This window comes from Dothidotthia symphoricarpi, assembly GCF_010015815.1.
Source record: "Dothidotthia symphoricarpi CBS 119687 unplaced genomic scaffold P153scaffold_3, whole genome shotgun sequence".
Taxonomy (NCBI): domain Eukaryota; kingdom Fungi; phylum Ascomycota; class Dothideomycetes; order Pleosporales; family Dothidotthiaceae; genus Dothidotthia; species Dothidotthia symphoricarpi.
The window spans coordinates 1100933-1125320 of record NW_022985010.1 but is presented as its reverse complement, the minus strand read 5'-3'; the positions used below and the strand labels follow the sequence as shown (position 1 = coordinate 1125320).

Below are 24388 nucleotides of genomic sequence, written 5' to 3'. Positions count from 1 at the left end.
CATTCGCTACCTCACAGCTGGCCATGGCTATTCACTAGTCTGTGCTGCCCGATACATTTAACGTCCAGAAGCTTGGGGCGAGTATTGACATGGAGTGCAAGAAAATGGCGATACTTGCTTGTAACTCAACGTTCAGACTCGATTGGTGCGAATCCGCCGCCCCAAACCACGGTCGTTCCCTCTGTCGTCTTCGCCGCGGCTCACGCATCGAGGTACGAGCAACGAGTCACTTCTTTGCAGTCTGCATCAGGAATAATACAATCGAAGACATATGTCGGAGTGTTCCAAAGCCCAGATTTACAACCACAATTCCCAAGCTTGTCATGCGGTGGCCAGCATTATCACCATATGCACGATGCTGTGGGATAACCAGCATTGGCACATGTGCTGGTGTAATAGAAGCACGGAGTTCTGGGGACACTCTGGGATAAGAAGTCGATGACGAAGTTTAAACCTCCCATCCTACGTAGGTGGGAAGTCGAAGATGTAAGGCGTCGACGAACATCAACATGAGTCACTTTCTGGCAATCAGAAGGCCACAAAGGACGTAAACCAGAGGATTTTGAAAACAACATTGGATGAGCGCAAGGCAGAATCTAGGAAGGGAAGTGAGGCTCAAGTGTATAATACAAGGACACTACGTTCATGATGTTGTGAGTGTAGGCAAGAGCGTCCAATCATTTCCTGGTGGACAATAGAAGCAAGTACGGCACTGATGTATTCATTCTCTTGAGACAGTCAAAGGTAGTTCAACACTGAGACATGGAAAGTTTTATGAACGGGGAGCCTGAAATAATAAACGAGCATGGAGATGCCTGTTCAGAGCTTCAAGATCAGCGTAGGTGGTCTGGTATAGTAACACTACCCAGGATCACACCATAATAGATATCATGTTCGGCTGCAAGACCCATAGCAGATAATTCCAGAGCAGGCCAGTAAGATGTTGATGTGTGGTTGGTACTCTAACTCCACGTAAGAGTTTGTTTGACTTCCCAATTTGGAACCGGAATCGTTTGCGCCAAGCAAATCCAACAGACTGGGTCAATATCAGTGTCTGCCCATTATGGTACTCGAATTTGACACCAGACCTCATCGCCTTCGGAAAACGTATGAGTTTCCGCACAGGTCTCCAGGCAGCAGAGTACTATGACGCACAACATAGTTGGGAAATCAGCATCACTGCAGCATCTGTCGCACACAACCACTTCTACTCATCTCTCGACTATTACCGACTGTACAGAATGATGACGAGGACTCAGGATTCACAAGACCAGACTATGGTATATCGAACACATACTATTCTACGCATGACCCACTAATACATGTCAGCTCCAGATGTCTGCAGAGCAAGGTACACGCTCGAAAGACTCTCCTGCACCAAACCTCCCAACCTACAATCGTGTCTTCTGGACCCGTCGCATTTCTAATCCAGGTCCTCTGAAAGTAGGCATGATGCTTCGGGGCCTAGGTCTGCGACAATCAGATGGTCGGATCTCCGACCACGGAAAACCCAAATTCGACAATCAAACCGTCAAATTGCTCGCGGACGCCGTTGCGAAAACCGTGGGTATACTGCCTACTATTGCGAGCGATCTAGTGAACACGGCTATCCACGATGTTGACCTGGACGGAGATGTCTCAGACTTGTTGAACAAGTTCGGGGCGAAGATCTGGGGAGCAGGGAAAGATAGGTCGTGGTTATTCAAGGCGACTGATGGCGTGGAAAACTATCCTCGAGACTTGACTTATGAGAATCAAGCGGATCGAGCAGTGTGAGTGCATCTCTCAAGAATGAGATACGTATCAGTGTGAGGGAGCTTGCTAATAGACTGCTTAGGTTGAGGTACTACCTGCGCTTGTGGATTCTGATCAAGGCTTTCAATTGTCTCCGCAATAAGAGCTATGCGAGAAACAACGCCACTACTATCGAGGACGGCATTGCGCCATCGGACGTCGATGACACAGAAGATTTGCAGTCGACGGAAGAACTATTGCTTGCGGTGAAACTTAGACATCAACCCAGCAGGTCGTGTGCCACCTCAAGAGCATCACTGCTCCTGTCTCCAACAGACGTACCTATAAATAGCACTGAAAACGCTACGGCTATGTTCAAGGATGTTGGACACAACACTCCATCTTCTGTCTCAAACGTATCCGGTACAACTGTATCGATGCAAGCTTCACAAGGTAACCATGCCTCACATAGAAAAACCCCGCTCAAACGCCAGGTCGGCCTATCTGCTCTGGTTCCAGGCAGTCGACCCAAAACAGCGAGTCCAGATCTCTATGTCGAAGATGACCATATCAATGGGCGAGAAACCGCAGAAGCACACAGAAACCTGGAGCAAGCGGCACAGCATCTTCGCGCCTCCGATGAGGAGCTCAACAACCTCAATTTTATAGCTACAGAGCCCGCTAAACCCACCAGAAGAAGCAGTCGAAAGGTGCCTGTCCTCAGTCCCCCCTCAGAAGTACTTCCAAGATCCACACCGGATGAGTCTAGCAGTGCAAACTCACGCCTAACACGCATCTCACGCAAGACAGTCACTGCCTGCAACCTCGGGAACGACTCCTCTTCTCCTCATACCAGCGCACAACAAGGCAGAAAAAAGCGAAAACGGTCTCCTCCAACAGACACAAACGAAATACACCCACACCCAGCAAGCCCAGCACTTCCAAGCCTTCCCCCAACACCAACCCTCCCACCCCCAAACCCCTCCCACCTAACCACCCTCTTCACAACCTACCTAGCCAATCCCACCTCCCCAGACCCAACCCTCCTCCCCCTTATCGACCGCGCATTCACACTCCTCACACCACATCTCCCCTCGTTCTTCGGCGCAGACCCCCAATCCCTCGCCTTCTTCCCCGCTACGTTCTCAGCCTGGCTTGCGTATCGACGTGCAGTGCTTTCTGTAGAAGCGGAGATATCGTCTCTGAGGGATGAGCGGGAAACGGAGCTGAGAAGGAAGATTAAGCGTACGCGGTTGCTCACTGCGCTGCGGAAGGCGAGGGATGGGTTTGTGGCTGTGGATGGGGGAGGGCTGGATGCGGAGAGTGTGATGTGCTTGGGGTTCGGACGGCTACAGCGGTCGGTTGTGGAGAGCAACGGAGTCGAGGAAGATGTTCGAAAGGGGCTACAGGGCCTGGATCAGCGGCTGGTGGAGTTGGGTGAGACGCTTGGAGGAGGGAGGTGGATTGTCATGGGTTGTGGATATGTTGGGTGTGATTGAGGTCACTACGTGAAAGCAGCACGTAATTCTTAACATATTAGTCTTACAATAAAACCGGTCATTCACAACATTATAGAGGAATTTCTTCGAGATGCGCTTAATCATTTTTCATTCTCATTATCAACTCAATTTTAGCTAATGTAAACGCCGGTCTTCCTTCCGCAACCAGACGGAAAGAAAAGCATATCCCCCAAAAGCCTAGCGGGGAGTCAAGGGGAATATCATCATATGTGTAGTGTTACAGAACTCGCTTTCGATTCGGCTTTCATCATCCGCACGCATGTCGTAAGGTCGTATCGTGAAACGTCAGGTAGCCATGACCATGATCCAGTCATGACGTGAACGTTGGTTGTCAGGTATTTCGTAGTAGAGATTCCTTGCTTACAACTCCTGCTTGGCGGAAGCGGAAGCGGAGCTAGCGCTGGCCTTTGCGTTGGCCTCAGTGTAGGCAGACGCGGCAGACTTGGAAGCAGAAACGGAAGCGCTAGAAATGGAAGCGGAGACCGAGGCCGAGGAGGACGAGGCAACCTTCTGAGCAGAGGACCACGAGGAGGAAGCGCTCTTAGACGCAGCACCGCTGAGGGAACCAATGCTCTTGGAGACGGATGCGGAAGAGACAGAAGCAACGGAGGAAGCGCTGGACATGGAGGACGAGATAGAAGACGATGTCGAGGAAGCACGCTTCTCGGCGGAAGACCATGAAGAGGACGCGGCCGAAGCAGCAGCTCCACTGAGGGATGCTAGGCTGGCAGAGACAGAGCTTGAGCTAGCGGCAGCGACGGATGAGACAGAGCTGGCGCTGGACGAAGCAACCTGCTGAGCAGAAGACCACGATGAGGAGGCTGACTTGGCAGCAGCACCGGTGAGAGAGGCAAGGCTCTTGGAGGCAGAGCTCGAGCTGACGGAGGCAACTGATGACACGGAGCTCGCGCTGGCAGCAGCGACAGAGGAAGCCGAGGAGTAGGAAGAGGATGCAGACTTCGCAGCAGAGCCGGTAAGCGACGAAAGGCTGGCAGAGACAGAGCTGGCGCTAGCGGCAGCAGCAGAAGACGCGGAGGAGTATGAGGCGGAAGCAGACGTTGCAGCAGCGCCGGAGAGGGAGGCAAGGCTGGCAGATGCGACGCTCGCGCTGGCGGCGGCGACGGAAGAAGCAGAGTAGTACGAAGCAGAGGCAGAGGAAGCGGCAGCACCAGTAAGCGAGGCGAGGCTGGCAGTAACGGAGCTTGCGCTTGCGGCGGCAACGGAGGAGGCAGAGCTAGCGCTGGACGCAGCGGCACCGGTCAGAGATCCAATGCTCGCGGAAACGGAGCTTGCACTGTGAGCAGCGGCAACGGAGATAGAGCTGGCACTGGCGGCAGCAGCATCGGTGGCAACGCCGACCTGCTGCTTGACCCAGTTGGTGTAGTAAGCAAAGCCAGCAGTGGCCTCAGAAACCTGGCTTCCAACGCTCGAGGTAGCAGCGCCGTATGCGGAGGCACCTGAGGCGGAGATGGATGCAGCAGTGGCGGAAGCGCTGTCACCGTAAAGACGGGCACGGTGCTTGCGGGCAAGAGCGATGAGTTCGTTGCGCTTGGAACCTTGGGGAACCTTGACACCGTTCTTGTCAGCCCACTCCTTGATCTGGCTGTCAGACCAGGAGTCGAGGAGCGCGTCGCTGAGGCTCTGTTGGGCGGCAGCGGCAGACGAGGAGACCTGGGCATAAGCACTCTGGGAGTTCAAGCTGGCGAGGCGGGACTGGCGACGGATGCTGGCAATCAAGGAGTCACGGGTAGAGGGCTGGGGTACGTTGTAGCCACGCTCGTCGAACCAAGCCTTGAGGTCAGAGTCGGACCAGGACTCGTACAACCAGTCACCGGGGTAGCTAGTTGTCTGCTTGGCCTTCTCGGCGGCACCCTGGTAACCTCCACGAACGGAGGCCAGGAGAGAGTCACGCTGGCGGGGCTGGGGAACGGGGATGCCGTGCTTGTCGGCAAAGGTCTTGAGCTGGGAGTCGGTCCATCTGATATGTGTTAGTCAGTTGAAAAAAAAACAGTGCTCAAGGCAGTACATACGAGTCGAAGATCCAGTCACGGACACTGCCGTAAGCCTGGTTTGCCGAGTCCTCTGTCTCCGTCCAGTACTCCTTGACCTGCTCGATGAGGCTCTTGGAGTCGGTCTCGGTGCCGGCCTTTGCTTGTTGGCCCTTGGTGGTCAAGTAGTTTGAGAGTTGCTTTGCATCCCAACCGCTGTAGGGGGTGACGACCTGGTTGTTCCAGTTGTCCTTGACGGTCTTCTCGAGGCTCTTGCGGTCCGAGGGTGCCGGGTGAGGGATGCCGTGATCCGAGAGCCAGCGCTCTAGCTCCGTCTCGTGCCACTTGTCGTATACTGCTTGACGGGGTCAGTACAAGGTTGAATGTACACATGGACTTGTTTCAAAATGGTATCAAAGCCGAGCTTCGAACGCTGCTGATAGCAACCAGTGAGGTCACACAAAGAATGGGAGGGGTAGATGGGGGAAACGCCCGCAGTACGCACCTGACTTGCCAAACCAGCTGTTAGCTGTGGCCTGAGCAGCAAGCGTCACCACAAGGGTGGTAGCAAGAGAGAACTTCATGCTGTGTGAGTGCCGGAATCAAAGGGTGCTCGTGATATCGATGGATGGATCGATGTCAGAGGGGTGATGATTAGAAAGATTCGGCGGGGGGATGGAAAGCAAAGTGGGAGCGAAGAGGGCCTTTATGAGGGGACACAAACGCTGGCGAGCAGAGTGCGTTACGTGACGTAGTTGGCACGTTTTTGACCACAAAGCAAACAAGGACAACGACAACAGTCCTGACTGCCTCCCGCCCCGCCAATTGGATCGGAATCTGCGAGCTATGACCACTGCACTTGCTCCCTACGATTTTGATGCGCAATTGTGAATCGTTGTCACAAGCTAGACCTCCAAAGACGTGTGACGGCTGCGAGGTCGATCTCCGACGCCTGTCGAATTTGTCTCCGAGCAATTCAAGTTTTCTCACTGAAACTGGCATGGTAATATTGCTGTCACTGTGCCGCTGTGGACTCGCGTGCGGGTTGCCATGGGATTCCAGAATTTCCATCTCGATTCACAATTGCGTGCGTGCGGGGGTTCGCGTTCAGCCCCTGACGTCACTAAACAAAGCTTCGCATGTGCACAAAGTTCAGGAAGAGGCCACCTAAGCGGTGTGCATGGGCTTCCCAACCCATGTGGCGGATTGAGTCCGCGAATTGTACATGTGGGTCAAGCCTGGGGAAGTTTCGTCAAGATTTCATTTTGTGATGAGCCGTGCTGTGCTGAGATCCATCAAAGCAGTTCGTCAACCCATCGAATAGTTATACATAGCCCCATTTTCTCCCCGGATGCTTGCTCCCAACAATCTTCGTTCCTCACGGATCCCTATCCCGTCCGCCCTGGCCTATCAAAGTTAGCTTCTCCACTCACCCACGCACATCATGAATCTGACTTACCAGCCCAAAAGTCCTTCCCAACCTTGTCCTTGTTGTGTTGTTTATCACTGACCTGCTCATATTGCTTCTCAGTCCTCTGGTCCATCTCTTCATTATGCTGCTTCACATCGGGGTTGCTGTCCTTGGCCGGGGCCTTCTCGTCTAGGATCTTGGGTTTTGGCGCACCTTTGTTGCTGCTGCCCTTCGACGACTTGTCCGAGGAGCTTGCAGAAGATGACGAGGATGAGGACTTGCTGGCCGAAGACGAAGACGAATCCTCGTTGGGCGACGACGACGACTTTCCCTCTGCAACTTTTGGTGGCGGAGGACCTGGATGCTCGAGAGACTCGCTGGGGTTCTGACCTTGCTGTAGCGGGTTCTCGCCTGCTGGGTTGCCGTCACCAGAGCCGTAGTCCTGCGTTGCGAAGCGGACCTGAACGCGAGCACGGGGCGCCGCGGCGAGAGCTGGGCGGAGGGCAGCTGAGCGCAGCATTGAGATGGGGCGGAGAAAAGTCATTTTTGTTTGTTGATTGATCGATTGATTGAGTTGAGGTTGTAGTTCTAGATTGGGAAGACGCAGGTGCTGAACTGCTGTTCGATGTCGTAGGTAAATTGTATGAGCTATGCCCAAGCTCCATCTAGGGCGTGACATCATCATGGCAACATCGGGGAAAGCGCAATGACACCGCAACGCGCACGTCACTCACGTAACTAAGTAGCTGCAGTAAATTGATTGTAAGCGAAAAATCTAATATTCAAAGCCCAATTCAGAAGAGAAGAAAGGGTATCTCGCGGTGTGCGCCTATGCTATCCAACTCCAAAAACAAATCTCTAAATGCGCCCAAATGAAGTGCAATACTATACAGTGCGATATGACCAAAACGAAGATATGTTTAGTCGATACCAATCATCGTCCCATCACACCTCCAATCATCGACCTCGACGTCTCTCGCCTGCGTATTAATGGCTTCGGCGTCGAGCATGATATGACTGAGCCAAGTCCCTACTCTGTTCGCGCCGCGCTTCGTTCCATCTCTCGACAACCCAGCCATAGCTGATGCAGTCACAACACGCGGAGCCGTAGGGCGGGCAGGAACTGGAGCTTCTCGCGAGACTCGGCGACTACTGAAGAATGACGTCCGGGGAGGGGGCGCGCGGGCGCGAGGTTGGGCTACAGGAGGCGTGGGACGGACAGCATAAGACTCGTTCATGTGATGCCCGCCCGCGTTGCCCAGACCATGAACCTGGCCTACTGGGTTGGCGCGACTCCGCTCTGATGCGGTCGGGGTTGGATTGAGATGAAGTCGGGATTGCAAGCGTGCTGCAAGTACCCGCTCTGGCTGTTCAGCAGGCCGCTCTCGTTCAGTGCGTTGGCGGGTGCGAGTACTGCTCCGTCGAGCCGGTAGGGGAGCAGGATCGTCGGGCATCTCAATCACTTCGATTACGTCTTGCTGTCTGGCCTGGGGGACCCGCGCGTCGTTGAGACGATCGTCGTCGTCGATGTGCTGATAGTTGAACCAGGGGCAGTCGCAAGTCTTCCATGGCAATGCGCAAACCATGCAGAATTGAGCCGTGCAGCGACTATGCTACTGTCAGATGGAAACTTGTGCTAGTCAGAATGATAGACTTACCAGGTCATGTGATTACACCCCTCCTTCAATTCAACCACGGCCTTGCAGTTGTAGCACCTCTGCCATCCCTTCTCCTTCGCCATCTGCACCAAACGGTTGGTTTCTTCATCTTTCGGACACTCGCGTTTTGTGTGAAACTTGGCACTGCACAAAACACACACTTTTGTAGTGCATCGGCCGCATCGTGCATACTTTCGTCCATATGTCAGGTCCATGCGAATTTTTGAAGGCTTGATCCATTCGCCGCACCCTTTGGAAGGGCAATATAGCCGATTGGCAGTTGTGTATTCTTGGTACTTCTTGTTCCAGAGTTTCTTGAACTTGTCGTCAAACAGTCGCTCGGCATATTTCAAAGGGATGTGTTCCGCGGTGCAGCACGTTGGGGGCATGTGTTGCGCGTCCTGAGCCGAAAGAGTGAACTGACGCTTCAAGCAGGAATTGCACATTCGGTGGCCACAAGCAAGCTTGACTGTCTTGTGCAGGGGAAGGTCATCGTTCATGCAGACCAGACACTCAACCCTAGAGCAACATTTAGAGAATGGTCAAAGGTTCAGATTCAAGCGACCAACCTTTGAGGTTCCTTGTACACGGGAGCTGATGGTGTGCGTGGCGGGGGGGCTCTGAAAAGGCTTGACAAAAGCCCTCCGGTGCTCTTCCGCGAAGCCTCCCGTGCAGATTGGGATCGTGAGATTGGAGTAGCAGTCTCCCGTATGGATTGCGATCTTGAGATTGGGGCCGGAGCAGGCACGGGAGACGGCTTGGGGGTGCTCGCGTGCCGCGTAGAAGGTCGCGAGGCATGCGTTCGGCTTGGTTCGCGGGTGGACGTGGTCCTGGTTGGCTCACGAGCGGTCGTGGTTTTAGCTTGTTCACGAGTGGACGTGGTTCTGCATGACATTAGGCGGTGCTCACGACTGGAGCTGGGATAACCCTACCTGCTGGGCTTTGGAATCTCGACCCTCCGCACTGAGGCAGAACCAGACCCTGAGAGCGGAGTGTATGCGGTCCTGCTCGACCCGCCCTCTTCGCTCCGCCTGCGTGTGGACGACCTCCTCACAGTGACCTCCTCGACGTAGCCACTCGACTTGGGCCTCCCAAACACGAAGTCCTCGACGCCGTGGTCGGCGAGCGTCTCCCTCTTCTTCTTGGTCGTCTTCCGGGCGGCATCCTTCTGGGTCTCCCGCTGGCTGCTGCGCGGCTCCTTCGTCCTCTCTGTCCGTGTCGCCTGGGCCATGCGATCGTGGTCACGGTAGCGCTGCGGCTCGGGCTCTTGCCTGGCGTAGTACGACTCGCGTTTGGCTCGCACTTCATCCAGGTCGACCTCTGCCTGGCGGCGGCGCTCTCGTCGCTCCCGCTTCGCGGCGGTGTATTCGTCGTCGTCGTTTTGCTGGGTGCGGTGTCGGTGACGGTGTGTGCGGTCTCGGTTCTCGTCTAAATATTGGCCATCGTCGTAGAATCGGTTGCCACGCTCATCGCGGCTCCTCGCCATCCCGAGGGCCATCCAGCGTTTTAATTTCTGCCCCAGTGCCAGCCTCGCAGGTCACAGGGCTCTCGACACTCGGCCAGTGTTGCAGGCGGAGGCGGGATGCAGAGGCTGCGTGATGGACGACAGCGAACGAGCACCTGCAGCAGCGCCGTCCAGCGATCAGACGAGCGCTGGCACTGGCCACTGGCGCAGTGCAGCCTGTCGGGCGGTGAAGCGCAGACGTGGACGGGGTCCCGGTTGATCTGTGTGTCGCTGGCGGAAGTTTCGCTAACGCCCATTTAGCGTCAGCAGGGATACGTCAGGCGTTAAAGGAGGTTGCCAGTTGTCTCAACGGGATCGCAAACCTTGCCGATGATGTAGGATGTGCTGCTCCATAAGACGGCGTCATACCCTGTGACGGACGTCTGTGAGTGTAGGTATGTAGGTGTGCACTTTCACGGACAAGAAGAGGCAGCAAGCGCCGCAGACTGCACGTTCGCCGGCCACGTCGGCAGCCTCAGGGTCCCGTTTGGGCTGCAAAACTAAGATGAGTTGCCACAGGGGCATCAATGGTAGATTGCGGCAACATATGCAAAAAAGCCCGAGCGCGAGATCCTCCGCCCTTCAGTCCTTCTCGAGCGTAATTTGGGTAGAGATCTCCCACTTCTGCCCTCCATCGCCGTATCCACCGCCCAACCGATTGCGCACCATACTACCAATCCGATCGCGCAGACGTCCCACCTCCTCGAGATTCCGCACCCGCAGCTTCAAGTTTGCTTGACACAATCCGTAATGAACCTGCCAGAATTTTGCTTCCTCGACAGCGCTCACGGCCGGGTCAGTTTCGACGTCGTACATGACGTCGGGTACCCCTGGGCCAGAGTAAGACATCAACAACATCTTGCCCAACGTCCACCCCTGAATCCAGCCCAGTCCCACCATGCAGATAGCGACCGAGAACGAGAGTGACCGGTCCAGCCAGACATACATTTGTATGCTCAGAAGAGGCAGAAGTAGCAGAAGCGTCGAGCAGGACAGAGTAAGGAAGTGAGATGGGTTGCTCAACACCGAAGGCAGTTTCGCAATAGCGCTCAGTCTCATGACCTTGCCGATGCGAGCATGGTTCTTCAACACAATCGCCGAGACGAGAGTCGTAATGATGCCGCTCAGAGCAGCAAGGTCGATGCTGCCAGGAGACACTCTCTCGTGAGCGTCCGCGTGATGTGCCTGATGTCCACCTGTGTTCTCCAGCGCATGTGTGAGACCGTGAGATATCAGATCAAGTCCCATGAAAAGCAGCCCAACAGACATTCCCAACCCTGCAATGACTTCCAGGCGCTCAAACCCAAACGGATGGCGGATACTGGACCGTTGCCAGACCTCGAAGTTGGATCCGACATCAACAGCCACACAAAGAAATGCCCCAAGCGCATCGTAGAATATCAGTCGAGAAAGAACTGTCAGCGCCAGTGACTCGTGTGCCCCCCATTGTACAAGCCCTGCCACGACCAAATGACAGAAACACCATCCTAGGCGCAGCTTTTGGTCCTTTGACATGGACGACCGATACTCTTTAAACGTCGGGATGGGAAGCGATGCGGGAAGCTGGAGTGGAGCTTTTGGTGCGGGCTCAAGGAATATTTGGTGGGAGACGCTGCTGTGCTTGTACTTGTGTCCACGTCGTCGACCGATATCCTGCGAGCATTAGTGTGAGATCATACGGCTGACAGGCATTCATACGGCTTGTTTCGGCTGTGGCCGTCCAGGCATGTAGGCGACGGGCTGGAAGTTGAATGGATTGGCGCCATTGTCAGACCCAGGCGCCTCGGTGTCAGTCGTGGCAGCACTCGCTGGTGTGTATGGGAAGGTTGCGCTCGCGGGTGTGTAGATGGTGGGCGTTGCTCTCTGCGAGACGGAGTCGCTGGGACCTAGAGCCGCATATTGCTTGGATGGGAATCCTGCAGACATTGGAGACAGCGCGTTCGGATTGAAGCCAAAGTTTCCAGTGGCCAGCTCGCCCTCAAATCCAAGTCCAACTGGCAATGACGCGTCTTCGTCAGGAGGCGGCGTAGGAGTCCGCGGCGGGCGTGGCACAGGCATATTCGAGGTCATTGCGGCGACTTAAGTGAGTGGATGCGAAGAATGACTAAAGATATGCATAACAAGGGGAAAGGGAGTATAGATAGAGCGGCCGAAGTGGTGGGGAGATTTACGAGTGCCTTCCCAATGGGGTTGGGCGATCTTCGCGTTGTGAACGACCGCCAACCAATGCCTGTCAATTAACGCCGCAAGCAGGGTCCACCCGTCGCGACATGCATCTGGGCGAGACAGAACCATTCTCGACAGACTCTACACGAAACATGACAATCCCGAGTTAACATATACAGCACTATATGGCTGGCGCGCTGACAGAGAATGGATCACGGACGTGATGACGTTACCGAATCAAACGAGCAGCAGTCGAAGAAGGATAGTGGAGGTGGAGGTGGAAATGGTGACCGACCAGAACATAGAAGAAGCAAATCTGGAAGCCTCCTAAGCGGGTTCTCGTTTCTCAGGTCGGCAAAAGAAAGTGTACCAAAGCAGCCAGCAGACGACGACGGTCCGCCCGAGAATGCGGAAGGTGCGAAGCGAGGACCGTCTGTCGTAACTGCTTTGCGCCAGATTCAGGGCAGGCAAAGAAAAGGGTCCTTGAGGAAGGCCGCTATGGCGAAGATGCGAGAGAGGAGTAGTTCCATACGCAAGGAGCGCACGCCTGGCAAGCCGCCTACCATCATCACGACGATGAGTACAACCTCTTTTGACGACGAAACAACACCTCGCCGCTTCAACTACGAGCACGCGTCATTCAACTCCTCCTCAGATAGTGGATGGCATCCTGAAAACAACCTATTCCTGTCAACCTCACCAACTGGAACATCACTCCAAGCTCCCCCGTCCATATTGAGTCCGAATGGGCCATATGCATCTACCACTACCGACGATGATGACACGCTCTCTTTCTTCCGTCCGTCATCGTCCAGCAACGGCAACGCGTTCAATATAGTAGCACAGGGTCCCGCAATATCTCTCTCACGCCGGCGCTCAAACCGCTCTGAGAGACGCTTATCCCTCGCAGAAGTCCAGCCGCCCTCCGATCTCGATCTGGATGATGACTGGGACTACAGTGAGACAGAGTGGTGGGGTTGGGTAGTGCTCATTGTGACATGGATTGTCTTCGTCGTTGGAATGGGCTCTTGTTTGGGGGTGTGGAGTTGGGCATGGGATGTGGGTGAGACTCCGTATGCGCCGCCAGAGCTGGAAGACGACGAGTCACTACCGATTACGGGATACTACCCCGCGTTGATGGTGTGCACGGCGGTTATGAGTTGGGTGTGGGTTGTGGTCGCCTGGGTAGGCATGAAGTACTTCCGGCATGCGAAGGTTGTTGGCGAGGAAGGTTAATATGCACCACGACGGATACAAGCCTCAATAAATCCCAAATCTGCATTGTGTTCTATGGAGTCTGATGGTGTCCTGTTAGACGACTCTGGACAAAGACGAACGCTGGAAAGACGTTGGAGTGATTCTGATAAGTCAGGTACTGGGATTACGTCTATCAAGACATTGAGGTCATCGGCGGTCAAGTGCTACGCAATTGCTGGGCGCGCATGACTTTGGGAGTTGCCTTCACCTTGCTGCCACTGAGGTTCCTCCTTGGAGTACAAGCGATGCTCTACTCTACTATTCTGAGAATTATACATCCATGTATTCGCCAGAGCTATCAATGCGAAATGTCTGGCCAGTCTCTGAACATTGTAAAGTCGTCAACAGGCAGCAATTACTTCCACGAGGCACCACAGTACCTTCGGAGCAGCGCCTTCCCTTTCGCTTGCAATTGCCTGTGCTCTCGCTTGCCCTGTCAGCTCGCCAACCTTTTCTTTCTTCCCACCACGTCCACGTCCACTTCACTTCACCTCACCTCAACTTCTTCTAGGCTTCAAATTCTCATTTATCTTGATGCTATCCCAGACATCAACCGGCTGACGATTATCTCAGCCCAATGGCACATGAACTGTACAAGAGCAGGCTCCAGAACAACCGCCTCAAATAACACGGTACCCTAGAATATCGGCAGGCTACCTTCGTCGGCATCTCTTTTGACGAAAAGCTGGCAAATTTTAAGGATCACCAAGTACAGGACCTCCGAGAGGCGTTGTTAGTCAAGCATGAGGACATGGTGCTTGGTTATCATGCACATGGATCTTTACCAACCCTCGTGGATATATCGACTTCATCAAGCCCTTACTCCAGTGGAGCGCTGGGTTCCTGCTTTTCGGAGTCGCAACGAAAAACAGCTACTTGTTACACAGCGTAACACTGTTGTTCCGACACCAGACAACAGTGTCGACAAGCGCAGCAGGGACGAGGTCCGGCTCGACCATACAGAAGACCACAAGGCTAAGCGAAGAAGGGCGGGTCACGAATCGCTTCGTTTGAAGCATTTCCCAATATCCAAATGTACCACCAGCGAGGGTGTGACCTGCCCTTGTTGCCAAGAACGCTACGAGGACGGTGAGAAAGTCTTCCAGCACCTTGTATCAGCCAGCCGGTTGAAGCAAGCGTGTGTGCTCTGCCCGTCGTCAAGAAACACTACAAAAGTAGTCGACAACATGAAGACATTTCCACTACATATGCAGAAGCATACCGATGACCGTCTGGAGTGTAGCTACGATGGGTGCGATTACGAGGCCAATTCGCAGCAAAGGTTGAGAGTCCATACGGACAATGTGCATACCAGCACACCTCAGATCCAGGAGCCAAAGCAATGCGAGCTTTGCCCCCAAGTCCTTGGTTCGATCGACGCGTACAACGTGCATATGAAGGCGCACGAGAACAAGCTGGTTGCTTGCAACCATTGCAACGAGATGGTCCCATACGCCAATCTCAAAGCTCACAAGGCGACGGAATGCCTAAAACTTCCAGCAAGAGTCGCTGCTTGCGTAGAATGCGGATATGAGATGGCAACAACTCATGTTGCAAGACACATGCGAACAGCACACTCGCGAGTGGAGGAAGTCATGGACTTTGGCCTAGAGCACTACCCAGAACTGGCAGGCAAATACAAGCATGTTTTGGATGTTTTGGAGTTATGAATCCAAATAATAGCAGGCGATCATTGAACAGTCAAGAACCATTTAGCGGTTGTGTATACTTACATTGGGAGTGGGACTTGCGATGACCAGCATTACAAATGTTATTTAGAACAATGATCCCCATAGTTCGTATTTTACTTCTGAAAGTTACATGAACCTCTTCTTCCCCTCTCTCGCTTATGTGTATCTTAATTTGAACCCTATGCGTCTTCACAATTGTCGTTTCGAAGCTGAAGTCGCTCTCTGCGCGTGAATGTGTCGAGTAACATCTTCCAGTTGTGACATTCTATTCAACTTGTAAAAGGTCTGGTTGAAGAAGATAAAAACACACTAAATGTAGCAGGAAGTGATGATGCCCGTGGTGGGTACTGGCTGATACAAGTCAGTCAGACCAAGGCTAGGCAACTACACCATGAGCAGACACTGGTCTCCGAGTGTCCAAAAGAAGGCGGTAGTGGGCATACAGGGTTTCGCGTTGTAATAAGAAGCTATGACACACTACTGAAGTGCCTCAAAGGCGTAACAGATCATGCTCCAATCCCACGATGAGTTGAATTCCATTCTCAAGCCTTCTCAGGTTCTAGCCAAGAATGAAACTGCCCCCAAAGCCTGAGCACTATTCTCTCGGCTGCCGCGGCACGAAGCGCTCAGGGAGCTTGTACTTAGTGTAGCTAAGTTCGAGGTTGAGCTCATGAGCAATCTGGAAGTACATCTCCATCCTGTCGATCCATACGCGGCATATGTCGTGAAAGTCTTTGGTAAGCAGTTTTATGGTCTTGTTAAACTCGTCCTAAGATGAATTAGGAACGTACATACAGTCATCCGTGAGCGTATTTACCTTTGCTTCGAATAGCTTGCCATGCTGCTTGCACATGTCCTTGAACGCCTTGAGCCCTTCTGTGGTGGTTGGGTCGTAGCTGTTGATGTCGTAGGAAACGTTATGGAGAGTTAGGATCTGTTAACCCACTGCCTTCAGCTCTAGCTGTCGTTGTTCCAAGTCTTTCATCATGGCTTCAAACGGCTTCCCGGGTGCCTGCGCGTGGCTCATGGTCATCGACTGTTAACAGTGAGCAGCGAAAATCTGGTCTTTGCGTGTGATGATTTCTTACTGTGTTCGATTGTTGATGAGAGATGGTTGAATACACCGGGTCGTTGTAGTTTGGATCAGGTGCGCAAGCACAGTCGAACGTCTTTCACCGCAACACACAGTCACCCTGGCTTTGCTGTTACGTCACCTGCATATATTTCCCTTGTTGCTTGATCTAACACTATCACCCTCCTCAACTCACTCCAGCACTCACGATGATGGATATGTTCATACTCCTGAGCCCAATCGACAACCCAATTGACTACCTGATAGTGGACGACGAGTCGAACAATGACATGGTCGTTGATGTCAATCTTCTGGTATGGAACCCCGTGATTCACGAGACTGGTTGGATGAAGCGAAAGATCAGCCAGGCGGACGCCCATGATAACTCTGGAGGCTACACAGATCACTTGAGTTTGAATATCGGGCCTATCTCCGAGGACACCGAATCTGGTTCCACACTCCTTACAGACATTGACTCTGAGGACGAATATTCCATGGGAACGCAGATGGAATATAATCCCAACACCAAAATATCCGACATGCACCAGTAAGTAAGGAGAACAGACATCGCGTGAACATCAGGACTAATCAAATATCAAAGTCTCCCTAGCAAGACCTCGAGACTCGCCATACACAAATTATTCCTTGCGCACAATCGACATATGCGAGAACAGATGGGGCAAACTGCTAAGGATCTACAAGAGCTCACACAATACATCGCTGAGCTCCTGAAGAAGGGAGTCAATGCTCTCCGTCACAACTATGAGGACGGCGTAAGTGAACCATCGAGTCCCTTGACATCAAGACTCTGACACATTGCCTAGAACTGTCGGGACTTTACAGACTTCGTGACCCCTCAAGAGTTCGATCAACTCGTCTCGACCCTGCAATGTCAGTCAGTGGAAAAGGCACGAGAGCTTTGCAACTTCGAAACCATCTATACCTTCCTCGAACCTCTCGTCGTCACCAAATCCGAATTGAAGCGATGTCTGGTCAGACTTCAGCGCGAAGCAAGCGCTCCTGCTTGGCGACACAAGTCCATCTCACCTGCAGACCCAGAAGACGACCAGGAAACTACGCCCAAAGAGAACGAAGTTTCGGTCGAGATGGTCGCTTTCGAAGAAGGCGAGGATATTCGTGCTAAGATCAAGCAGGAGCTGATTGTCGCGTTGGGGCCATCCCAAACCCGTCTACTTGAACATATCCAAGCCTGCCGTAAGGACCTGGAGCTCCTTCCTGCGGCCCAACTGGAGGTGTATCGGGGCGCGAATCGCCAGGACAGGGAGATGATGCTGAGACAGCTTTTCACCACTGCAATGGGGACAGACATGGCTCACCTCAACGCTGACACGTACACGAGGGAGATGCGGGCAATTCGAGCTCTACTGATGATGGACATGGTCGATGGTCTGGAGAACATGGCTGTTTCACTTACTTTTGCCATTGACGAGTTGGAGATTCTGCGGTTATCAACGATTAGGTAGAGATAAGCTTGGAAACTTCGTGGAGACTACCAGACGGCTTTGGAGTATGTATGGCTCTGGTGGTGTAAGGGGTTGCTTCCAGAGACGTGGAATACCACGTTCATGCATTACTGGGAATGAGGATGAGTCGGTGGCATATGCTCAATGCGAGGAGCAGGGGCGCTGTCAGGAGTCATATTTGACTGCAGTATCATAGACGTATAGCTATGCTCTGCTTCACAGAATTGCTTGAGTCTCTTCTCTGCCTCCGTCCCACACCTATGTTTTGGCTTGAATCCTGTAAGCCATGATGTTCATTGAATTCAAGCTGAGGTCGGGATTTATGTAAAACTTTTTTGCTCAAGTCACAACCAGGGATCAAACTCACATTGTCGAGAACAACAATCGAGCGGACAAAGTCCACGTGTGGAAGAAGTAAATGGCACACCAGCCCCATGAGGCCAAGAAAAGGTATATAATCATGAGAAACACAAACGCCTTTGACCGCATCACGTGTCGTAAATACAAGCAAGACCGCCCACTCCTCATCAGCTCGTCAGCTCATCAGCGTCTGCTCATCAGCGCACCACGCTCACATCTCCTCCCTGAAAACGCTTCTTCGACCATCGGTAGGACTTGGCCCCGCATCATCCATGCTCGCTGTTTTCTTGACCTGGGGCATTTGCGCTGTGGCGCCACCATGGTAGCTTGTGTCGGCGCCGTGGTCCACCGGCTTGGGACTCACGCCCCGCAGACTGGCCGCGTTGTCGTCGGCAAAGGGATTCCTCGCGTCGCGATGCTCGTCGTACGAGTCACGCGTGCGACTGCGTCCTCTGTATGGTTCTGTCGAAGCGTAGGGGTTCGAGCTAGCAGGTCCGTTTGAGTGGGCAGGTTCGTGGAGACCCAGTTCCTGCTCCTCGTAGTAGGCCTCATCGCCCACACGCGAGCTCCAGGCTTCGTCTGGATCCATTCTCCCGCCTCTTCCGCGTGTCTGTCCCGCACTGTCCTCGTACGCGCCCGCTGCGGTGCGGTTGTTCCTGTTCTTGAATTTGTACACCTGCGCGTCGATCCAGCCTTTGAGGCCGGCGGATGCGGGGCCAGGGTAGTTGGATGCGCCGCCGCTGGAGGAGCGGAATGCGACGAGTGGGTTCATGGACGGTGGGGGGAGGCCATTGCGTGTAGCGTTCCAGCGGGCGTAGAAGAACCAGCCGAAGTAGGAAGCGGAGACCAGGAGGAGAAGAATTATCAGGAAGACGAGACCGCCGTTCATTGTGAGGGTGGGTTGGAGGCGCGCTCTAGGTGGACATGGACGTTTGCCGGGAGCCTTGTTGCGAGTGCGGGTGCCCTTGGGCTTGGTGAAGCGGGCGAGAGGGACAGTGAAGTTGACGCGAGCGGATGGATGCGGTAATTAACAGTCGCCGCTTGGGTGTTTGGCGAAGCACTTCCAGACCGTGCCAGGATGGTGCGAGTGTGGAGTTGCGGGCTGGGGCTGAGCACAGTACGAGCTGAATGGAGCTGGAATGATGCCAAGCGGCCGGATGACGTAACGCTAGCTATTGTAGAAGCTGAAATTGAACAGCTGAAGATATTGGTCCTTTCCTGACACCAAAATTCTCTCGGGACACTGCATGCACGCTTCGAGCATCTCTAGACTTCACCTCAGCCAGTGCTGCCTGACCACCAGTCAGCCTTGAGTGACGTATCAGAGTAGCGCGGCCATCTAAGCGAAGTAAACATGTGGGGTGCATCAAGGCTGACCCTGGTCACTCCTCCCGCTCACGACATCGACAGTTATCGTGTCCTTGCTGACATGGCGACCAAATCCTCGACTCCACACATAAAAAAGCCCGTTGAACACTGGAGACATCGCCTGATTCTGCCTTGATCGTAGTCACCGCTGACCCAGGATCCAAGAACCATGGCTGACCCCAATGTCCAAAGCGATAAGAGTACGGGAGATGATAAAAAAGGACGAGAACTCACCATTGTGCTCCCGGGACCTGATGGAACCTTTGAGGCTGTTGCACACTTGGAACACAATGAAGATGTTGCACAACCACCTCGACTCGTGAAGATCTCGAAACACTTGCTCGACTCCTCAACCCCCACATCAGATGATCGAGAGCGGGAAACACACATTATCATCTCCACGGCCTCTGGACATCGCACGGCTTCCCACTTCTTCAAAGAATGTGTAGATCCCATTCTGGCCACACTGTACCCGAGCACGCATGAGACCTTCACCATCCACACTACGCAATCAGCGTCCAGTGTGCTAGAGCTGACAAACACCGTCCTCTTCCCCAAAGCAGACGAAGGAAAACCACTGAGAGTCATTCTCCTCTCCGGAGACGGCGGTATAATCGATGTGGTCAACGGACTTTCTTCACGCCCCACATCCACTGCATACATCCCACCTCAAGTCATCCTCCTCCCCCTCGGAACAGCCAACGCGCTCTACCATTCCATCAATGTTGGAAAAGAAAACACCTGGGGCCTCAATGCCCTAGCATCCACCGCCTCGCACCCCCTCCCCATCTTCACCGCAACCTTCTCTCCAGGCGCCCGCCTCCTCGTCGACGAAGCCCGCAGCGCCGAGCCCCTCGCCACCAACTCTCTCGGCCACGGCGTTCTCCACGGCGCCGTCGTATGCAGCTGGGGCATGCACGCCTCTCTCGTCGCCGACAGCGACACAACCGAGTACCGCAAATTCGGCCTCGACCGCTTCAAAATGGCCGCAAAAGACGCCCTGTACCCTGCCGACGGCTCGCTCCCTCACGCCTACAAAGCACGTGTTTCCGTGCTCAAAAATAATGCTTGGTTGCCGCTGCAGGAAAAAGAACACCTGTATACACTCGCAACCCTCGTTTCAAACCTCGAACAGCCGTTCTGCATCTCCCCTGCGTCAAAGCCACTAGATGGCAGTATGCACCTGGTGTACTTTGGGCCGACGAGTGGCGACGATGCGATGCGCATCATGGGCCTTGCGTATCAGGGTGGGAAGCACGTCTCCGATCCGGCTGTGCGGTATGAAGCGATCGATGGCCTGAGGATAGAGTTTCAAGGCGGCGAGACAGAGGGCAGGTGGCGCCGAATCTGCATCGATGGGAAGATTGTGCGGGTCGAAGGGGATGGGTGGGTGGAGGTCAGGAAGGAGGAAAGGCGGGTGGTGGATGTCGTTGTCGTTGATGGTACTGCGTAGTTGGGCTGTGTCTAATCTCTATCACCTGTTTCTCAAATCCCCTCATCTCAATTCATCGAACGAAGCGTTGCGTCATAGTAAACAAGTGATGATAATTCCGCGCCAGCAGTATTCTCCACTGCATCACTCCATGGTATCTATCCCTATGCCATCTTTGATTCTCCAATCTCTAAAAAGGAGAACAAAAAGGCTTCAGCTCAGCAAATGCAATGCAATACAATGCAGATTCACGCACGACAAAACCCCAAAACGCCATCTAGATGCATAAGCCCCCCTCCCATCTCGCTCACTCTAAACGATACAAAAGAAACACAAACCCCCCCATCTCTATACAAGCATATCTCTACCTCCCACGGAAGTAATCCTGCCCCGCCTCCCTATCAGGACTATACGGCGTATACGCACTAGGCGTGTGATTCCCCATGGGCGCCGCGCCAGCCAGCAAACCCGTCTGGTCGGGAACATGGTAATTCGGATTCCCAGCGGTACGCATTACACGCGAGTCCGGACCAGGACTGGGACTATATTCCCTCAGAGCCGAGGGCGTATGATGGTAACCCGCGGGGTAGCTAACGCCATTTTCATCACTACCGGGGCTAAACGTGCGTTCCGAGTCGCGGGACGACGCGCGCCCGCGGCCGATTGTGGAAGTGGGTGTGCCTGGGCGGCCGCCGTACAGGGAGCCGTCGCCGCCGCCGTGGTCGTCGCTGAATTCGGGGCGGTTTTTGAAGTTCTCAAAGTCCATGTTGCTGTCGGATACGAATTCGAAGGGGGCGACGGTGGTGGTGGTGGCGGCTTTTCCGGGGTTGTCCTTGCTCATGCGCTTCATGTGGTAGACGTCGCTGAAACCTGTGTCGCCGACGTCGCCGTCTAGACGGCCGCGGTAGATTTCGGCGAGGAGGTGTTTGCTCTCTTCGCGCACCATTGGGACTGTCAGTTTTTGGTAGAGGGCAGGATGGCCTGGGAGTGTTAGCAGATGTGCTGTGCAGTTTGTAAGAAATCTTGCTTACCGAAGCGAACAGCAACACGGTCACGCTTTCGCGACTCCTTGTCGATGGTGGGAGCCTCGGTTCCTTTCTTCACCTCGCCCTTCGTGTAGTATTTGATCGAGTTGTCGAACGCGTTCTTGCAGTAAAACTTAAATGCAAGTAGACATAATGGAAGAGGGACCATGGCGGCAAGCATGTGATACTTGAAGCCGTAGCCCCGAGCAAGTACCATGAGTGCAATAAGGCAATTAGACAAGAACAGGCCGGCGAGCATACGATTAAACAGGACGCGCCAATAGACACCCCCGGATTCGTTTTTAGTGCAAAAAACATACCTAGACAAGATGGTCAGCCAAAGAAGATAAAAACGCCTACACGCCATCACTTACATCAGGAGATACTTCTTCATCCAGGAATCTATAGTAAAGTACAAAGCCGTGACAATCAAAGTCACAGGCTGCAATGAAGCAAAACAGAGGGCCACTGTTGAATAGAAGAGGAAGTAGTTGTAATAGCCGGTGTAGTCGAAAGGCGGAGGTGCGGTCCAGGATATGATGTCTCGCGGTGTCGGGCTAGACAGTTTGCGCGACAAGGTGCCCCAGGCAAGATTGACAAGCTGGACCAAGTCAACGGCCGCACCAAGATTACGCTGAACAAGCCATGTGATCCAGAAGGGCGAGACTTCGCACAGCGTCTGCATGATTATCGTAAAGGGATCAATGGCATGGTAGACTTCTAAGAACGATGTTGCGGCACCCGTGTCGACAATGTGATACAGCTTGAAAATCAAGCCAAAAGTAGCGCCGAAGAGCGAGAACATGAAGAGATTGTTGAAGACAAAGAAAACGTAGAGTTGTGAGATGACATGTCGTTCCCTGGAGGTTCTGCTGACATCACCCGCTTTGATGGACAGACGGCGAAAGATGATGGGTAGGAAAAAATAGATCAACGATGTGAGTGCCGGTGCCACGAGACCCTGGATGATAGCCCAGAAGGTAGGATGCAAGCCGAGCTGTGTTTGAAATGCTGGCAAGAGAAGGGCGATGTTAGTGAGTTTGGAGAGGAAGACGGCGATGATGGCGTTAGGAATAAAGTATAGCAACGTCAACAGTACGATCCAGAAGCGATTGATAAATCGTCTCCGACGCCTCGTCCCTGGAGTCAAGGGCAAGTTCTTCCAGATTATGTCTTTTGGTCGGAGGGCAAGTTGGATAGTGGTTCCCTTTGGATGTTTGCTGCGTGCGGAAAACGCAACGCTGTGCGCACTCTCCAAGCTTTCGTAACTCGCGAACCCGTATGACATGGCATCTCGTTTATCTACCGTCTCGCGGACTAACTTGATCTGAGCTTCCAAGCGCTGAATTCGGGCTGTGAGGTAGTCGATTGCATCCACCTTTTGCTTCTTGTCTGTAAACTCGGGATCCTTCTTCGAGGGCATACACTGCGGACGGCTGGCGGGTAATTGCTTGGGGTTCTTTAGATATTTTGCAAGGACGGCCTCCAGCTCTATGACGGCTTTTTCGTGCTCCTCGATCAAATCTGGAATATCCTTAACGTTCCTGCCAATCGATGCTCGCGGGACCTCCGGTGTCGTGCGCAAGCTATCTATGATCTCAACGATGCCATGGTCGCTTCGAAACTCCTTCTTGATATCGGTGATCATCAGGGTCCTCGAATGAAGACTGTTCTGATATTCGGGGCTCTCCATGAACTTGCGCCTCAGCCGATGCACAGCACGATAGTTCCACCATAGAAAACCGCAGACAATTACGTCAAAGACATAGGCCAGAGCCACAAAAGCCCAGAAGATCTCGCCAAACAGGTCTCGGGGTGTCATCAAGAAGATGGCCGTGCTGATGGTAGCCCCGCCAAAGTTCTTCTGGAATTCAACAGACTTTATGACGTTGACGGGTACGATGATGGCGCATCCTACAACGGACAGCACAAGGAACATGTTGCGGCACATGCGCCCAAAGCGAAGGAAGATGGTGGCATCCAGACCTATCTGGTGCATGTATTGGTCCTCGTTCGTCTTGAATATGGGGTGGTACCAGGCAAATGGCTTGTTGTCCAATGGTGGCGGTCGATGCTTTTCATCGGCATGGCGAAGTCGGGGCGCGTAGACGGCGGATACGTGGGGACGGAGGAGCATAAAGGCAGCCAGCATGACGGCAGTCATGACGAGAGACGTGCCTATGGCAATAAGGACCGAGTCTTGCGAAACCTGAGACCGTTAGCTGGAGTACAGGTGTAGAGCTGGTTGCCCTCACTTACCGAGGCGCCGAGCGGATTGTTGGAGAGAATCTGCTCGAACTTTTCCTCTACTGTCGAGTCCCGCCTGAACAGCATATTTGGAAGTGGTGAAGCCATGGTGGATGGCTTGGTTCCGAGGAAGAAGCGAATGTGGTGGGTGAAGTGGTGGAAGAATAGTACTTGTGCCCAGTAGTAACGAGTGTCGCGGATATGATGGCTGTTGAGCTCGCAATTCGCTGTTCAGCGCATACCTCCAGTGTTGCGACGTTGTGGCTCTCTGAAGCAGCAGAGCGGATGCATCGACAGAAGAGCAGGTAGGGAGCTCACTCACGCAGCGACTGTGACAACGGACCCTCCCGATCAGCGCGCCGAAGAGGCTTGTCGCGTGGACTACCCTGGTCAAGCTCGTGACGAACGGCAAGCCCTGCCGGGGACGCGCGCCAAAGCGACATGGGCCTGGTGATTGGCTTGTAGCGGTGG

General features: G+C 53.6%; 10 protein-coding genes across 10 annotated transcripts; 4 read left to right on the top strand and 6 right to left on the bottom strand.

Annotated features, from left to right (window-relative positions):
• Positions 1-805: 805 nt before the first annotated feature.
• On the top strand, positions 806-3233 carry P153DRAFT_393315 (uncharacterized protein; the record flags this gene model as incomplete). The annotated part of the gene is made up of 4 exons (XM_033671223.1): positions 806-838; positions 978-1280; positions 1330-1772; positions 1838-3233. The coding sequence occupies 4 exons, from the start codon at positions 806-808 to the stop codon at positions 3231-3233; spliced, it is 2175 nt and encodes a 724-aa protein (XP_033527883.1).
• Positions 3234-3325: 92 nt separating this feature from the next.
• Positions 3326-5867, bottom strand: P153DRAFT_363679 (uncharacterized protein). Its single transcript, XM_033667422.1, has 3 exons — positions 5748-5867; positions 5285-5597; positions 3326-5232 (listed from the first exon to the last, which is right to left on the bottom strand). Exons 1-3 carry the CDS (start codon positions 5824-5826, stop codon positions 3615-3617), a joined length of 2010 nt encoding a protein of 669 aa, XP_033527882.1. The 5' UTR covers positions 5827-5867; the 3' UTR covers positions 3326-3614.
• A 727-nt stretch (positions 5868-6594) lies between these two features.
• On the bottom strand, positions 6595-7446 carry P153DRAFT_363678 (uncharacterized protein). The gene is made up of 2 exons (XM_033667421.1): positions 6702-7446; positions 6595-6649 (listed from the first exon to the last, which is right to left on the bottom strand). The coding sequence occupies exons 1-2, from the start codon at positions 7195-7197 to the stop codon at positions 6621-6623; spliced, it is 525 nt and encodes a 174-aa protein (XP_033527881.1). The 5' UTR covers positions 7198-7446; the 3' UTR covers positions 6595-6620.
• A 9-nt stretch (positions 7447-7455) lies between these two features.
• Positions 7456-10199, bottom strand: P153DRAFT_157884 (uncharacterized protein). The gene is made up of 5 exons (XM_033662241.1): positions 10139-10199; positions 9244-10061; positions 8881-9195; positions 8312-8830; positions 7456-8261 (listed from the first exon to the last, which is right to left on the bottom strand). The coding sequence occupies exons 2-5, from the start codon at positions 9807-9809 to the stop codon at positions 7574-7576; spliced, it is 2088 nt and encodes a 695-aa protein (XP_033527880.1). The 5' UTR covers positions 9810-10061; positions 10139-10199; the 3' UTR covers positions 7456-7573.
• Positions 10200-10397: 198 nt separating this feature from the next.
• On the bottom strand, positions 10398-11873 carry P153DRAFT_282595 (cation efflux family protein-like protein; the record flags this gene model as incomplete). Its single annotated transcript, XM_033663217.1, has 2 exons — positions 10398-11468; positions 11514-11873. The coding sequence occupies 2 exons, from the start codon at positions 11871-11873 to the stop codon at positions 10398-10400; spliced, it is 1431 nt and encodes a 476-aa protein (XP_033527879.1).
• Positions 11874-12188: 315 nt separating this feature from the next.
• Positions 12189-13217, top strand: P153DRAFT_381923 (uncharacterized protein; the record flags this gene model as incomplete). The annotated part of the gene is made up of 1 exon (XM_033670089.1): positions 12189-13217. The coding sequence occupies one exon, from the start codon at positions 12189-12191 to the stop codon at positions 13215-13217; it is 1029 nt and encodes a 342-aa protein (XP_033527878.1).
• Positions 13218-14011: 794 nt separating this feature from the next.
• Positions 14012-14908, top strand: P153DRAFT_282786 (uncharacterized protein; the record flags this gene model as incomplete). The annotated part of the gene is made up of 1 exon (XM_033663226.1): positions 14012-14908. One exon carries the CDS (start codon positions 14012-14014, stop codon positions 14906-14908), a length of 897 nt encoding a protein of 298 aa, XP_033527877.1.
• A 2816-nt stretch (positions 14909-17724) lies between these two features.
• On the bottom strand, positions 17725-19115 carry P153DRAFT_363672 (uncharacterized protein). Its single transcript, XM_033667420.1, has one exon. It carries the CDS (start codon positions 18732-18734, stop codon positions 18057-18059), a length of 678 nt encoding a protein of 225 aa, XP_033527876.1. The 5' UTR covers positions 18735-19115; the 3' UTR covers positions 17725-18056.
• P153DRAFT_363671 (uncharacterized protein) lies at positions 19093-20972 on the top strand. The gene has a single exon (XM_033667419.1). The coding sequence runs from the start codon at positions 19383-19385 to the stop codon at positions 20664-20666; it is 1284 nt and encodes a 427-aa protein (XP_033527875.1). The 5' UTR covers positions 19093-19382; the 3' UTR covers positions 20667-20972.
• On the bottom strand, positions 20703-24237 carry P153DRAFT_332327 (DUF221-domain-containing protein). The gene is made up of 4 exons (XM_033665505.1): positions 23930-24237; positions 22045-23879; positions 21677-21990; positions 20703-21626 (listed from the first exon to the last, which is right to left on the bottom strand). Exons 1-4 carry the CDS (start codon positions 24023-24025, stop codon positions 21010-21012), a joined length of 2862 nt encoding a protein of 953 aa, XP_033527874.1. The 5' UTR covers positions 24026-24237; the 3' UTR covers positions 20703-21009.
• Positions 24238-24388: the final 151 nt, after the last annotated feature.